Below are 16696 nucleotides of genomic sequence, written 5' to 3'. Positions count from 1 at the left end.
CCGGACGCAAAGGGGTACCTCGTACATTTCACATTCACAGACAGACGGCGTAGTCCGGCCGAACGGCGCTGGCGTGCCCAACTTCGCGGTGGGAAGCTCACGCGTTCAAGTCCTGGTTTGAAGTCGTCCCAGCCACGATCTCTGCAGCGCCTCCAAGGGAACCGCCACTGTGGGAGAACCAGTAGGTTTGTTTGACGAATGTTCTGACCGTCTGCCGTATGAATGTGGATCGTCCACCGCAGCTTTAGGTCCGCCGGTTGAGACGAACATCGGCCCGGTACTTGTATGAGCAGGGTTACCACTTTAGCTCAGCTGTCGCATCATCTCGTCCAGGAACAGCCCCTGAATGAGCAGGGTTCCCACTTTAGCGCAGCTGTCGCATCATCTCGTCCAGGAACAACCCCTGAATGAGCAGGGTTCCCACTTTAGCGCAGCTGTCGCATCATCTCGTTCAGGAACAGCCCCTGAATGAGCAGGGTTCCCACTTTAGCGCAGCTGTCGCATCATCTCGTCCAGGAACAACCCCTGAATGAGCAGGGTTCCCACTTTAGCGCAGCTGTCGCATCATCTCGTCCAGGAACAACCCCTGAATGAGCAGGGTTCCCACTTTAGCGCAGCTGTCGCATCATCTCGTTCAGGAACAGCCCCTGAATGAGCAGGGTTCCCACTTTAGCGCAGCTGTCGCATCATCTCGTTCAGGAACAGCCCCTGGAAGTTGCCAGCTCTTGCAGGGCACCCTCCTAAGGTGCATTTTACTTCAAGCACCAGAATCAACTCGCATTTCACCAGCCATGCTGGTGCAGATTTATTCTGTGCCCGAGATGTTTCCAGTACAGGTTTTAGCAGCCAAGGAATGCGGACCAAACGCTCTGTCCCAATACCCTCTTCACAGAGACGCTCACCACCCAATGTCATTATACACGATGTTCGAGAATAACCCGCTTTCGCAATCGGGTTACAGGAGATAGTACCGGTAATCCCGCAATGTTACGCCAACCCACGATATGAGTACCTGCTGATTGTGGGCCATCAACACAGTGGTGGTCGTGAGAATAAACTGGCTCCCGCGACGGGAACGCACACACCGTCACCATTCGCTTTGGGCCCCCCCCCCCATGGAGACGAGTGTCGTCCCGCGCTCTCGCTCGCTCAGACCCGTCCCGAGTTTGGAGGCCGAGTAAAAACGCGGAAACGGAAAAAGCGGCGTCTCACTAAAAATCGGCCAAAGCTCAAACGACTGAAATACGCCGGACGCCACTACGCGCCGGGCGCTCGGCCGCGTCTCCTGACGGGAGCCACCGACGGACAAAACGGTTCGACCGCTATCACGAACAAATAATAATACTAAGAAGTGATTTATAAAATGTTCTGGGTCTCGGGGAGGGCGGGGATGGGATGCAATGTGAGGAATCGGAGGTGAGGGGTCAGGGTAAAAGTGGGGGGGGGGGGTTAGGGGTTGTCGTTGGAAATCGGTGAACGGTAGGAGAGGAACAATCGTGGGAGAGAAACTCGGGGGGGGGGGGAGGTGGAGGTTGGATTTAGGAGGATTCCAGAATAAAGGTCAGAGGTCATAGGAAAATTAACTGGAATAAAGGTTCAGGAGGTTAGGGGGTGCGAGTTCAGCGAGTGAAGAGTAAGTAAGTGACAGGTCAGGGAATGAAGTGTGAAGAGTTGACAGGTGAAGGAGTGAGGCATTTCGAGATCGCACACCGAGGACGGAGAGCTGTATGGGTATGGAGTCACGAGGTGGGAGGTGAGATTAACAGGTCAAGGATTGAGGTATCGAGCGGTCAGAGTTCAGGGGGGAGTCGGAGTGAAGAGCCAGAGGTGTTGAAGGAAGCCTGCCGGAGCAGTGGCCATCCTGTAGGCCAGGCCGCCTCTTATCGCTCGCTGGGCTGCAGCTCCCACTGCTGAGCGGAGGAGTCGTGCTGGCACGTGGCCACGGAGACATCCGTCCCCGTGGCGTCCAGGCAGAGGCGGGAGGCCATGTGACGCATCAGCCGTCCCCGGCGATGCCAGCGCTGGGCACAACAAAACAACGGATCCTTCGTCAGCCAAACGGGTGCCACGGTGGCGAGATGTTAACTACCTCGCCTGGTATACAGGAGGTCGTGGGTTCAATCCTGACCCGGACGCCTGTTGTGTATTTGGAGTTTGCGTGTCTCTCTCATCATCATCAAGGTGGTGAGAAGTTAACTACCTCGCCTGGTATACAGGAGGTCGTGGGTTCAATCCTGACCCAGACGCCTGTTGTGTATTTGGAGTTTGCGTGTCTCTCTCATCATCATCAAGGTGGTGAGAAGTTAACTACCTCGCCTGATCTACAGGAAGTCGTGGGTGCAATCCTGACCCTGACGATGCGTGTATATTTGGAGTTTGCGTGTTTCCCACCCCGTGGTCACGTGGATTTTTCTCCGAGTCCTCGGGTTTTTCCCTCCAAATTTATAATGAACATCATGCGTTTTAGAGTATTTTTGGCTGCTATACATTTCCACATGATAAGCCACTTTGTTGAGCTATCATTTGTGGGCAGGTCACATCTGAAAAAGAACTATATAGCTCAGTGGGCCTTACCTGGTAAAATAAACATAGTTTAGTTTTAGTTTAGTTTCAAGTATTGTCTTAAGTTAATTTTGTTTAGCAAAGGGTGAGAGCTCAAGAGACAGAGAGCGTCTCATTTGCAAGTGTCCCAGATGACTAAAAATGATAACAATCAAGCAAATATAATTCAGAGGAAAAGCAACTAAATGAATATTACAGCAAAAGCCCAAAAAAAATCTATCGAAACAGTGCACAAACCGAGGTCGATATCAAATTAAATAGATTCCAAAGCAATAGTCGGAGCTCGGACAAATTACATTTGACGAAAGGTAGGGTGTCGCCCAGTTCGTAAGCACCTCTTAAACCTGGCGTACATCTTTCAGGCCAAGAGAATAAACTAATAGCATTAAAAACACATACGAGATGGGAAATACAATAGAGACCAAATAGAAGATCAATTCTTCATTCAAATTGTGATCTCAATTCATGAGAATCTATTGAACTGCGGGGGGAAGTGTGATGGATCGTTAGATATGTACAAACATGGGCACCACATACACAACTAAAAAGCGACCCCATATGTCCCCGTGCATCCGTGTGCGTGAGTCTTCACGTACCGGGCACATCACCGCATATCTCCGTATATGATATTACTGGACATTCCCACATCCTTCCATTGTCCCCTTGTGTTCCTGGGCATCCCTACCTGCCTCCTTTTGCATCTCCGTGTGTCTCCCTGCGTACCTTCCGATGTATCCTCGCACGCCGATGCGCATTCGCACGTATCCGTCTGTGCCTCCACGTGTTCCCAAATATCCCTGCCGAAGCGTTCCCACATGTCCCTGGTTGTCCCATTGCTCTCTCGTGACCCCGTGTCTCCCCGCGTCTCCCAATACCTCCTCATGTGTCCCCATGTGTGCCATCCCACACGTGCTTGCCCACATATGTTGAACTTCTTTCGCACCATACATAGCCAACCGTGCTGATCAGTGGTGCGGGGGATGGACAACAAACTAAACGCAAAAAAGCAGTTATGTGTCTCCCCGTGTGTCCCCGCGTATCCCCGTGTCTCTCGGTGTTGTGCGTCCGTCCCGTGTCCTCCCCTTGGCCCACCTGCTTGGCATCGCCACGGTTGCAGGGCAGGAGGGTGAGTGAGACGGGGCCACCCGGGGCTGGGGACACGAGCGCCAAGCAGCGCTGCTGCTGGCGCACCAGGTGCGACGGGGTCAGGCTCCACTCCTGGGGAGGGGGAGGAGGAGGAGACGACAGCACAAAGACAAAGATCCCCCGTGCAGCCTTTAAACAGACTGTTGGGGCAAGTGCTGTTAGCGAGCACCTACGAAGGCCGGAAAGGTACACGAGGGCGTGGGTGGCCAGCACCACGCCCGACCGCCTTTGTCCCCCCAGTAGCGATGCTTACACACCGCACCAGGCACTCATTTGAGGCTGAGTCGATCTAGGGGAGGACCAGGACCGGTTCAGAAAATTATCACTGGTGTTGGCCGTTAGCAGTAATCGAATTCGGGTCGCTGGGTTCATCGTGCATTGCGCTAACCACTGCACCACCACTCCCCATCACACGCACACACACGCACGCACGCAGTCGCATGTGTAAATATGCAAAGATACATGCAGAAACATACACGTGCATAACACTGTAAACAAACAGACAAGCACACAGACAAACACAAACATTCCACGTATAGTTGGGGCAAGGGGGTGGTTTGGCCAGCACCATGCCCAGCCACCTTTGTCTCCTCAGTGCTGAAGTGTTGCATACTGTAGTGACGTAGAATGAGTCACTGCAGCGCGTAGCGCTGGGGACTGGTAGACAATGAGATTGGGGGTAGCAGCCTGTTCTACCAGTGGGGCACGTGGGCGAAGCCCGGAGCCTTCTGGGGGATCCAGAAGGGGGCGTGGCCGAGGGCGGAGCCTGGCCACGCTGGGGAGGATAAAAGGCGAGCTCCAACTTGCAGTCGGGGCTGCTGCCATCTGGAGTGGAACTCGTTGTGCCATCGTCGTCATGGTCTTCGCCTCTTCGAAGCTGTGGGTCTGGAAGCATGTTGGCTGTCCCGACCCGGTGTGTAGTTATCCCCTAAGGCTGTGAAGGCCGGAATAAACAAGAGAGAGTGCCTCCTACTAGTGTCTCTGAATTAGTACACTCCATTACCATACCAGGTACTCGTTTATGGCTGAGTGGAACTAGAGGAGGCCGAGGACCAGTTCTGATATCACTCGCCACTTACGTTCTGTGTCAGGGAATCAAACTCAGATGGCCAGGTTCGTAGCGCAGTGCGCTCACTGCTGCATCGCCGCTCACCCAATATGCACACCACGCACATGCAGACACGCACAATGGCACACAAATATGCACGTGCGCACATGTGCACGCAAGCACGCACAACACGCACGGTGCACGAAACCTGCACACACGACGACGTCCAGGCACACAAGAACACGTACGCACACATACACACACACGAGTACAGGTGGCTCGTGTGCTGAGATGTGTCGATATGCCACAATGGCGGTTCCCAACATTCTTGGACCTGCGGCCAACTGCCAGCATCAATAACACATTTGGGGACCGCTGTGCAGAAATATTTTTTGTTTAATTAAAATGTCTCAAAAAAATTCCGCAGAATCTGCAACAGTTCCACGGACGAATTCTCACGGCTGACCACAGGTTTGGAACCATTGCACAAGAGAGCATAGGGATGCCTGGTGGGCTTGCAGGCAGTTAGCCAAGCAAGTAGGTAGATGTATATTAAACAAAGCATTACATTTGACCAGGTAAGGCCCATTGAGCTGTATAGCTCTTTTCAGAAGCAACCTGGCCACAAATGATGGCTCAACGAAGTGGCTTATCAGATGGAAATTTATTGCAGTCAAATACTCTGAAACGCATGTTTCTACGTGTGGAGGGCATAAAGTGGAGGACCCGGAGAAAAATCCACACGACCACGGGGAGAACATGCCGACTCCAAATATACACGCGTCAGGGTTGGGATGAAACCCATGACCTGTATACCAGGCCAGGTAGTTAACATCTCGACTACCGTGTATGTGGGCAGATAGCCAGGCAGACAGGCAGTTCGATATGTAGGCAGTTGGGCATGTGGGCTGGTGCAGAGTTGGGCAAGAGGGTCAGTGTGTGTGCTGGCACGCGGGTCGCATTTTAAGCAGGTCGAGTGATCAATACAGGAACAACGCTGACAAGTGCAGCTTTTTTTCAGACGACGGGCCAATTGCCCACAATGCAATGAAGTGTGGAGGAACCTGTGTGACAGCCGAGACGCCCTTCTGCCCGATGCAGTGGCCCATTGCCACGGCAGGCTGTCTCTCTGCCATCGTCGTGGCGACGGTTTCCAGGCAACGGTCACCCTGACGTAGCACCCCGGTCACCGTCTGCACCTCCACGGGAGTCCTGGAGGTGGAGACGCCACATGCACGTCACGTGACAGACTGTTGGGGAACGTGCTGTTCGCGAGCACCAATTGACGTTGGTATGGCACGAGAGGGGCTGATGTGGTGAGCAGCGCCTTGTGTCAGAAGAGAGCTCTTTAATCAATGCACTGCTGGATGATGGCCTCCTGTACCACCCTTTCATTACTAACGCAGTAATCTGTAATTACGGCGGAAGCACAGAAGTACGGCACAATTCTAGATTTGAAGCTTTCGTGACTGCAAGGATTCATACTCTTAGGTTTTTTTGGTAAAGTCACGTAGGAAAAAAAAATTAAAATTCTGCCGAGAGAATTTTTATTCTGCCGAGAGAATTATAATTTTATTTTTTTTACCTAAGAGGATGTACAGCACAATGCTGGATTTTTGCAGCACTGCCTTCTCTGCTGCCCATCACATAGCCCCCATAAAGCCCTACGGGAACCTGTTTGTGCGTGGCGGTCACCCATCCAAACACATTCCAGGGTCATTACCTGCTTAGCTACCAGACATGTACGAGACCGGAAGCATTCTGGGTGATCTGGTCACGGGCCATCGCGTATGTGCGGCGTTCGTGTTGTTACATCTGCCGGTTATCTTAGCCAGTCAACCCATGTCACCTGGGTCTGTTCCGTGATCTTCTGGACGTGACTGGACATCTGTAAAAAAAAGAGCTTCACAGCTCATCGGATTTCTCCGGAATAAATAACGATTCTGATTCTGAAAGATGTCTGCCAGCGAGCCTTTGACACTTCACGCGGCATCTAAGTGGACTTGGCATACACCTAGCCACTGGAGCTATGCACTTTTCAGTCATCTAGGTTGAAACCTAATTTCTTTAAAGCTGATGTTTGTGTTTAGTTTGTTTTCCTTCACCCACACCTCCATTTAGCACGGTTGGCTACGTACGGTGCGAAAGAAGTTCAATATACATACCTAGGGGAGAGAGTATTGGACCCACTGCCCCAGCTTAGTCGGGACTTTACGACAGCGGGGGTGAAAGTTTACATGAGTGGGGAGACGGTGCTTACTTGAGCTCTGGATAAACATTGTCCAGGTACCAGCGGAAGGGCTTGCACTGCAGACGCGTGCGCAGATCCACGCGGCTCTGGATGCTGCGGCGGTTCACAATGGAGATGCCAACGCAGCGGCAGCAGGAGGGAGAGAGACACGGAGAGCGAGAGTGGAGGGTGCAGCCAAAGCGAAGTTAGGACGAGATCAAATCAATGTTACTGCCCACGGTCACCTTGTTAATTAGCGGAAACAAGTCAAAGTGGTTTCTGCTTAATAATAGGGGTTTTTCCCCTTTTTTCTGGCAACAAAACTGAAACCTTTTTACGAGGATTCATGTCTCCGTTAACCACAATACTTGCAGTCGAAATGCAAACAAAAACACACTATGATAATATATGCATTGTCCTTGAAACGGATTGGTCCACACCAAAGCCGTAAAGTCACGTAGGTAAAAATAATAATAATAAATGAAAATAAGTGATTTAATTGATGTATTTTCATTGTTTTTTTACCTACGTGACTTTACCGAAAAAACCTAAGAGTATGAATCCTTGCAGTCACGAAAGCTTCAAATCTAGGATCAGACTTCCCCCCGTCGTGGGAATGAGGAGATTTCCCACCACTGGCTCAGGGATGCCAACCGCGATGGGCACTGCCCCAGGCTCGGTGAGTCGGGGAGATTGTGAACAACAGCCATATCAGGCATTAGTCAATCTAATCGGCATAATCATCGGTTCACTGCCGCTCAAAGGCTCACTCCTACAAGGCGTGTGGTGTAGTTAGGCGATTCTGCCATCTGTGTTAAGTATTGGACCGTGAACTCGCTCCACTTGAGAACCGAATTCAATCACAAGCAACTGAAATACCGCCCCCGTCACGTGCAAGTGCCTGTCCAGGCATTTGTGCCATTCCACTGTCGGGTGACTGCCGCCCCACATCCGCTGTGGATCGTGTGGGTTACTTGACCCTTCTTCGCCGCGTTCGTCAGCGCGAGGTTGTAGACATTGGAGTGAAATAGTACAGCACAACAATGAATGTTGGCTGCATCGCCCTCTGATGATAACACAGCCCCACTGCAGCAGCAGCAGCCTACAACAGCCATATCATGGGACCTCCTTTGCCAGTACCAAAATATGAGAATAGGTTTTCCTCTTTTTTTCGGCAACAAAACAATGCATATATTATCAGAGTATTTATTTTTTGCATTCTGACCACAAGTATTGTGGTTAATGCAGTGACATGATTCCTTGCAAAAGGTTTCAGTTTGGTGTTTGAACATCTTAAAGCCTGTTTTGTTGCCAGAAAAAAGGGGAAAACCTATTCTCATACAACAGCCATGTTATGCGAGGTGGTCACCCACCACTGACCAGGCTAAAACCCGCTTAGCTCCTGAAATCTGAAAATATCCCCTCCGCCACGTGAATGCGGAATTTCCTCCTACGGTGGACATGGCAGCCAGGGGAGACCACCGCTGTGCTCAACGCAGCATGGCCGCAGCGGGGAGTCGCGAGCAACGTCGGCGGCTCCCTGCTGCGCGCGATTCGGGCGCAAGCGTGACGAGGGGTCGGGGGTGGGGGGGAGGGGGCAGCACAGCGGAGGGCCCTACGGTGCGACGGGCCGTGGCGTGGCATACGCACTCGCCGTACGGCTTGTACTTTGCGGCGGGGCGAGCCTCGTAGTAGAACTTCTTGAATTCGTCCATCCACACCTCGGCCGTGCGCCGCGTGTTCCTGGGGAAGGCAGCGGATGCGCGCGCACGGGGAGAGAGCCCACCATGACAGTAATACAAATGCAAATGATGATGATTATTACTCCCGTGGTCCGCACGGCTGGGTCGCTATGGACCCACTGCTGCATTGCCGCCATTCTCCGGACAACCGCGCATCCCGGCGGCTTTGGGAGCTTCACAAAACTGTGCGTCTCACAGCACACCAGCATAACAGAGAGATGAACAAAGGTGAAAAAAAATTCAAAATAGACTAAGAGAGCACGGGCCGGGCAGATGGAGTGGTGGCGGTGGTGGTGGTAGTATGACACACCGCACGCGAGCCGTCTGGGCTACCAAAACCCCCACACCGGTGTTGTGCATGTACCAAGTTGACTAATGGTGTCAAGATGATGAACAAACAAAAATGGCAACTGCAAAAATGTAGTTGGATGAGAGGTGAGGCAAAGAGGAGAACGACTGTGACGAGAGGTGAGGTGACTGGTAGAGATGACCCAAGACAGACGACACATGCCTAGAATGGATCGGGGAAACAATACCAAACATCTAGAATTTTTTTTTTATTTTACCAGGTAAGGCCCACTGAGCTATTCTGTATAGCTATTTTTTTATAAGCAACCTGGCTATCACAAATGATTGCTCAACGAAGTGGCTTAACACATGGAATTGTCTAGCAACCAAATACTCTAAACTCGTGACATTGATTCTAAATGTGGAGGGAAAAACCGGAGGAGCCAGACAAAAATCCACCGAACCACGGGGACAGAGATACACGCAAACTCCAACTATACAGCAGCAGCAGGCGTCAGGGTCAGAATCGAACCCACGACCTCCTGCATACCAGGCGAGGTTGTTAATGTATCGCCACCACGGTGCCGCATACCCAAGCACACAGAACAAGCAACAGGAGAAAGAGCAACGCTGCGCCAGGTTGACGCTGCTGCGAAGTACGATCTCCAGCACACGGCGGCGACGAGAAACGGCAGCCGTGAAGCTGGCACGAGATTTGGACACAGGCGGAGAGAGCTAATTTGCCTCCATCATCTCTACAAGAATATTGAAGGAAACTAAAGCTGCACAATATTTCACGGTAATTAATTGTGCAAAGTGATGTGGGCATAAATCGGGTGACTATTGGAACGGAGGTGGAAGCGTGATATCGTGGGGAAGTAGTTCAATCGATGGCACGGAACTTAAATCTGGACTGGAAGAGGGTGGCAGGAATGAACCGGGGGGGGGGGGGGGGGAGGGAATTCCAAGCTGTGGGGCAGCAGTGGAGAAGCCTGCGTGGCCTTGCCTTCAAAGCGCCGGATCGCAGTCGCGCACCACCGCCGCCACTGCCACCCAGGGTTTTAGCAAGAGGCCTAGTCGAGCGGCTCCAGAAGCCGCTCTGTCCGCGTTTGGAGGTGGTGGGGAATCGAACCCTTCGCATCGCGAGTTGAACGAGGGGCTCGGGTAGGCGAGCGCCCCGAGAGGCGCCAGGCTACGTGGCCGCCCGCCCGCTCACTTGATGTAGGTGTTGGCGTTTCCCTCGGGGAACGTGTAGGGGTGACGCTTGCGGAAGACGTGGCCCACGCGGCTGCACGGGATGATCTCCAGCGACCCGCCGCACTGCCACACGCGGAAGGAGATCTCTGCGCGCGGTGAAGATACACGCGCGCACGGCGCGGTGCCGTGACGCGCCGTTAGCATTTTTGGATTAGGCCACTGGAATGGTCCGGGGCAATATCTTTCTCGTGAAAACCCTCCCGATATTGACAGTCGTCGCCACTTCCTGGTCTCCAGCTCAAGACGCTTGACGCAGTTCCAAGCAAAACGTCCCATCCATTTTCCATATTTGGATGTGGGAATTGTTCTACAATTTACCGGTGAGCTGTACCAAAAAATAATGACAAATGTCTGTGCACGTGATTATTTAATCTGTTTGGCTGTACTGCTGGAGGAGGGTTTTTAGCCTAACCCAAAAATCTATCACGTATCAAATACACAAAGACCCCCCCCCTGTAAAGCCTTAACAGACTCAATCTTGATTTGAGTCTGTTAGGGCAAGTAAAGGCCGGCACAGCACACGAGGGGGTGGGTGGTCAGCACCCGTCTTTGTCTCCCCAATGTTGATGTTTCACACATCGCACCAGGTACTCTGTTCAGGCTGAGTGGACCGATGGGAAGCCATAGACCTGTTCACATATTCGTCACCGGTGTTGGCCGTGAGCGGGAATCGAACTCTGGTCGCCGGGTTCGTAGCGCGGCGCCCTGACCGCTGTTCCACACGCATGTGAGAGATGTGTGCACGCACACAAAGGCAAAGGTCCCCTGTAAAGTCTCAACAGACTTGGGGCAAGTGCTGTTAGCGAGCACCTATGAAGGTCGGCATGGCACACGAGGGGGTGGGTGGTCAGCACCACGCCCGGCCGTCTTTGTCTCCCCAGTGGCGATGTTTACACACTGCACCAGGTACTCATTTGAGGCTGAGTCGACCTAGGGAAGGTTCAGGACCAGTTCAGATAATCATCATTGGTATTGGCCGTGAGTAGGAATGGAACTCGGGTCGCCGGGTTTGTAGCGCAGTGCACTAACCACCGCACTATCGCACACGCACACACATGTACACGCACGCACGCACGGACGGACAGCCACAAACATAAACACGTAGATTCACGTACACATTCGCAACACACACGGGGGATTAACTTATCCCCAGATATTATCTGGGTCTGTGGTAGACTGGAGCACGTGGCACAGGGCTGGTAGCCTCAACCAGAGCGACGGGTGTACATACGGCTGAAACGAAGGCCTGCATTCCCAGGTGCTCGCAAGCGCACGCACGCACGCACGCCCGGATACACCTACACGCACGTATACGTGCGTCTGTGCGTGAACCCCTACCCAGGTTCTCTCCACCCCAGATGTCCATGGCTGTGTCGTATTTTCCCAGCTCCTCGAACCAGGAGCGGTGGATGGCGAACAACCCCCCGGCAATCACAGGCGTCCTGAGACACACGCAAACAGACGCATGACACAATGACAACGTACTCTTTGGTTCTTTCGGTAAAGCCACGTAGGTATAAAATACAATACATTAAATCACGACGTTTCCATTGCAACACAAGCAATCATCATCAGGTGGGAAAACCACAGCAAGACGTTTTTTTTGCTGAAGTGGGAGAGAGATGCCGTGGTAAGAGGTTATATAAAAATGTTATTGCTGTGGTTTTCCCACCTGATGATGATTGCTTGTGTTGCAATCGAAACGTCGTGATTTAATTTATTTTATTTTCTACCCACGTGACTTTACCGAAAGAACCAAAGAGTATTGATCCCTGCAGTCACGAAAACTTCAAATCTACAATAACAACAGCCATTGGACACAACAATAATAATCGCCGTTCGCCACTAAGTGGTGGCGAGGTCACCACGGCGCTTGCTAGTTGCTCTTTGACACAGACAAAGATGCACACAACAACAACAACCACTAACCACTAACCGACATGTACAAAGACAAAGATCCCCAGTATTGCTTTTAACAGGCTGTCGGTGTAAGTGCTGTTAGCGAGCACCCATTCAGGCCGGCATGGCACACGGGGGGGTGGTGTGGCCAGCGCCTCGCCTGGCCACCTTTCTCTCTCCAGGGCTGACATTTACACACCTCACCATGTGCTTAATTAAGACTGAGTCGACCTAGGGGAGCCCCAGGACCGGTTCAAATATGCATCGCTAATATTGGTCATGAGTGGGAATTTGACCTCGGGTCGCCAGGTTCGTAGTGCGGGGCGATAACCACTACACCGCTCCGTGTACGCACACACACATGTGCACATTGGTGTGGACATGTGTGCACGTGTATGTGAAAACGCACATGAATACGTATGTGCACACACATGTGCACACACATGGACACACGCACACACACACACGGACACACGCACACAGACACACGGACACACACGGACCGTATGGGCTGTGTTGGGTCCTCCCTCTTGGCAGACTGCTCTGGAGAAAGGTGCTCCCATTTAAAGTGCAGGCTCCAGTCGAACCCTAAACACGTGAAGCGGACACAAACATAGCAACACACAATCATTATACTGGTAGGAACCACCTGGTTCCACCAGCCCACAGGGGATTATTGTGTCCGTCCGTCGTGCATCCAAAAATGGGTGGAGAGGGGAGGGTGGGGAGGGGAGGGGCTGGGTGGGGAGGGTGGGGAGGGGCTGGGTGGGGAGGGGAGGGTGGCGAGGGGCTGGGTGGGGAGCGTGGGGCTGGGTGGGGGGTGGGAGGGGTGGGGCTGGGTGGGGAGGAGCTGGTCACCCCGTGGTGCCCTTATAAAACTCAACGTTTAACCTACTCACGCCGGCTTGTGCCCGCCCTCACAGTCGGGCATATTTGCGGAATACACCACGCCGCCGTTGACCCTGGCCATTGACCGAGCAACCCAACGTTCCTACCAGCTCCCTCCGCAGGAATGTGTTTCTGTATTACACGGTTTTGTGTTGAACTAGGCACCATACCTAACAGAGAGTGTCCTTGCTCATAGACATCTGGTGTTTCAACGCAAGCCTTCCTCTGCCGATGAGACAATGAAAGTCAAAATCGGTCCAGATTTTGCGTTTGTTGAACCAATGCGACTGAAATCATTCACACTCCCAGAGTACGATGATCTTTGAAAATAATATTTCCTTGTTTGTACGTAGAGGGGCAGATATTTGAAGGTGGTGCATTGTCTGCTTGTTTATACACGTTTTTGTTTTTATTAATGAGACGTTGACCATCGTGGTGAAGTATGGTCAAACAGCACCCCCACCCCACCCCCCCGCACCTTCCCCCACAATGAATGACAAGCTTAAACTCCGGCCGCAAATCCCAATAAACTCTGGATCCACCAGCCATAGGGTTAGCTGGTTAGATGAGAAGCAGGGGGATTCCAGTATTTCCCGCACCTCCGTATCAGCACGGTTGGGGACGTAGGGTGCGAAAGAAGTTCAACGTACATACACCACGGCAGCACAGTTACCGTTGATATTTTGCGTACATCGCAAACAAATCCTCCGCTCTGCGCATGATTCAGTGTGCGTTGCGAGGGTACAGAACGTAATCCAACCCACGAATGTTGTTATGCTGCAGTCTGACGATGTCGCTGTGTTGCCCTTGAGTGAGCTGCAGCACTCTCCATCAGAAGTTGCCCTTCGAGTTGTCTCGTGGTTGTTGTTGCTGTTGTTGTTTGACTTGCATCCCACTGGGATTTTTGCACACAGCGTTGGTGTGCGGTGTTTTTTCCGCAATATTTTGCTGTCTTTTCTTGGATTTTCTGTTTGCACTCAGTCACGTTAAGATGTTTTCTTGTTCATGTTTTTGTTTTTTGTTTGTTGCGGTTGCACTCGATTCAAGAGCCGAATGGCTCACAGGGCTACACCTAATAAATGAACTTGAACTTGATTCAGCAGCTGCTTTGCCATTCGAACGTGCGGTGGTGACACCACGAGTCGTTATCTTTTGATGCCACCATCCGCCAAGAAACGATTCCGGAATGAATAGAGGGACCGTCCGACCAACACGGAGCAGCCAATCATCATCATCATCCTCAGGCTGGGTGCTGCTGTACGGCAACAGACTGTGCAGCTTCTTCGTGTTCAGCCGCTCGTGTAAACGTTCGTCTTCCAATCGCTTCGCCATCACGAGAACTGAATTTGACCGCACCACCCCGTAAGATTGTCCGACCGGGGTTGCGAATAGCGGTGAAAATGAATAATTATTGCGAATTTTTTTGCTTTTTGTTTTGTTAATACCGCGCATCTTCAACGCCACCAATACAATCAAACAGAGCACGCTCACCGCCGCGCAGGTCGGATGAGGCTGGGACGTAGTTGAAGGTGTCCATGCTGATGACGTCGATGATGGGGCTCACCACCCTGGTGGGTTGCTGGGAACAAGAGGGGCCAGAGCGTCACACAACCACAGTGCATGGGGGGGGGGGGGTTCATAATGTCCGTGTCAGAACACCACAAGTTCCACACGTGTCACACACACTTGCGTAGATGTCTGTTCGACTTTGCACATGTGTTGAGCGTATGTCGTTATCAAGATGATCAGTGCATCGCGGCGCTTTCAAATGCACTCCTGCGGCTGTCTGGAATGCTCTTCCCTTCGATATGAGGAAGCCACTGCAGCTATTCACTGTTAAATCGTCTAGATTGAAAACTAATTTCTTTGGAACTGCCTTCTTGGTTACGTTTGTTGTCCTTCTCCCGCACCGCCGATTAGCACAGTAGGCTGCGTACCTTGCGAAAGAAGTTCAATGTACGTGCATAAATGTTTTATACTGGTAGGAACCTCCTGGTTACACCAGCCCACAGGGGATTATTGTGTCCGTCCGTCGTGCATCCAAAAATGGGAGGGGTGGGGCTGGGTGGAGAGGGGAGGGTGGGGAGGGGCTGGGTGGGGAGGGGAGGGTGGGGAGGGGCTGGGTGGGGAGGGTGGGGCTGGGTGGGGAGGGGCTGGGTGGGGCTGGGTGGGGAGGGGCTGGTCACCCCGTGGTGCCCTTATAAAACTCAACGTTTAACCTACTCACGCCGGCTTGTGCCCGCCCTCACAGTCGGGCATATTTGCGGAATACACCCGAATACACCCGGAATACACCATTGACCAAGCAACCCAACGTTCCTACCAGCTCCCTTCGCAGGACAATGTGTTTATGCAATAATGTGGCTAGAAATGTGTGGTGAGTAGCATTGTGGTGAGTGCACTGCGCTACTAACCCAGTGACTCGAGGTCAATTCCAGCTCAAGATCACTAACAGTGGTGAATATTCAAACTGGTCCTGGGCCTCCCCTAGATCAACTAAGCCGTAAATGAGTACCTAATGCGATGTGTAAACATCGGCACTGGGGAGACAAAGGCGGCCGGGCGTGGTGTTGGCCACCCACCCCCTCGTGTGCCGTGTCGGCCTTCATAGGTGTTCGCTATCAGCACTTGCCCCAACAGTCAATTAGAGAAGGCGAAATCTTTGACATTGTGTGTGTTGTAATGCGTGTATTACTTCTATTTTATTACACTTGTGTACCCAGTAAAATCCTCGTAACTTTTTCAGACGGGTGCTGTCAAGTGTTGTCAGTATGGGACGATAATTGCAACGTGTAGTCATAATGACACGGAGATCACATCTTCTCCATTGCCCATTCCCTTCTTCTTCCCTCCCCTCGCACCTCCACCCCTTCCTGTCCGTCCCCTGTAGCCCTTTCGTGACCCCCTGCGTGCCCTCTGTTAACGGTCGCTCATGCCCCGGCCCTTGCCCCCTGCCATCTAAATCACTCTGTTGTTGTTACCGCTTTTTAAACTAAGGATCTCCATGAACATAAAATTAGCTAACTGAGTAGTGTGAGTGTGGGCATTCCACATGGGCCTCCATTGGCACTCGCTAGCAGCTAACAGCGTTTGTCTCAACAGTCTAGGTTGCTATACAGGGGACACGATGTCGGGGGAATGTTTTTTGCACTTGAACCGCGCCTCCGATGAGCACGGTTGTCTAGGTAAAGTGCTCAATAAGTGTGCGTGCGCGTGCGTGTGTGTGTGAATGCCTACTCTGTGGAGGCGCTGCAGGAGAGGCTGCAGCCAGGCCGTGTTGGCCTCGCAGTGGCTGTCGAGAAACGTGAGCACGGGCGCGTGGGCAGCGTCCGCACCTCGCACACGAGACCGGATCAACCCTGTAAGCACAAAGACAAAGATCCCCTGTAATAGCTTGAACAGACTGTTGGGGCAAGTGCTGTTAGCGAGCGTCTATGAAGGCCGGCGCAGCGCACGAGGGGGTGGGTGGCCAGCACCATGTCCGGCCGCCTTTGTCTCCCCAGCGGAGATCTTTACACACCTCACCAAGTACTCATTTGAGGGGAAGCCCAGGACCGATTCAGATAATCGTCACCGGTGTTGGCTGTGAACGGGAATCGAACTCGGGTCGCCGGGTTCATAGCATGGCGCGCTAAC

At 52.4% G+C, this 16696-nt stretch overlaps 1 protein-coding gene across 1 annotated transcript in view; it reads right to left on the bottom strand.

Annotated features, from left to right (window-relative positions):
- Nucleotides 1-1880: 1880 nt before the first annotated feature.
- Nucleotides 1881-16696, bottom strand: part of LOC144943239 (polypeptide N-acetylgalactosaminyltransferase 16-like) — a 42569-nt gene continuing 27753 nt past the window's right edge. The window contains exons 8-17 of the mRNA XM_078870550.1: nucleotides 16298-16419; nucleotides 14552-14639; nucleotides 12676-12760; nucleotides 11612-11715; nucleotides 10233-10359; nucleotides 8637-8729; nucleotides 7017-7100; nucleotides 5821-5968; nucleotides 3655-3780; nucleotides 1881-2021 (exon numbers count right to left, since the gene is read on the bottom strand). Of these exons, the coding sequence (XP_078726676.1) occupies nucleotides 1881-2021; nucleotides 3655-3780; nucleotides 5821-5968; nucleotides 7017-7100; nucleotides 8637-8729; nucleotides 10233-10359; nucleotides 11612-11715; nucleotides 12676-12760; nucleotides 14552-14639; nucleotides 16298-16419 (1118 nt within the window). The remainder of the gene's footprint in view (nucleotides 2022-3654; nucleotides 3781-5820; nucleotides 5969-7016; nucleotides 7101-8636; nucleotides 8730-10232; nucleotides 10360-11611; nucleotides 11716-12675; nucleotides 12761-14551; nucleotides 14640-16297; nucleotides 16420-16696) is intronic.

This window comes from Lampetra fluviatilis, chromosome 30 (assembly GCF_964198595.1).
Source record: "Lampetra fluviatilis chromosome 30, kcLamFluv1.1, whole genome shotgun sequence".
NCBI lineage: Eukaryota > Metazoa > Chordata > Hyperoartia > Petromyzontiformes > Petromyzontidae > Lampetra > Lampetra fluviatilis.
Note: the sequence above shows the minus strand (reverse complement) of the source record. Positions and strands in the feature narration are given on the sequence as shown.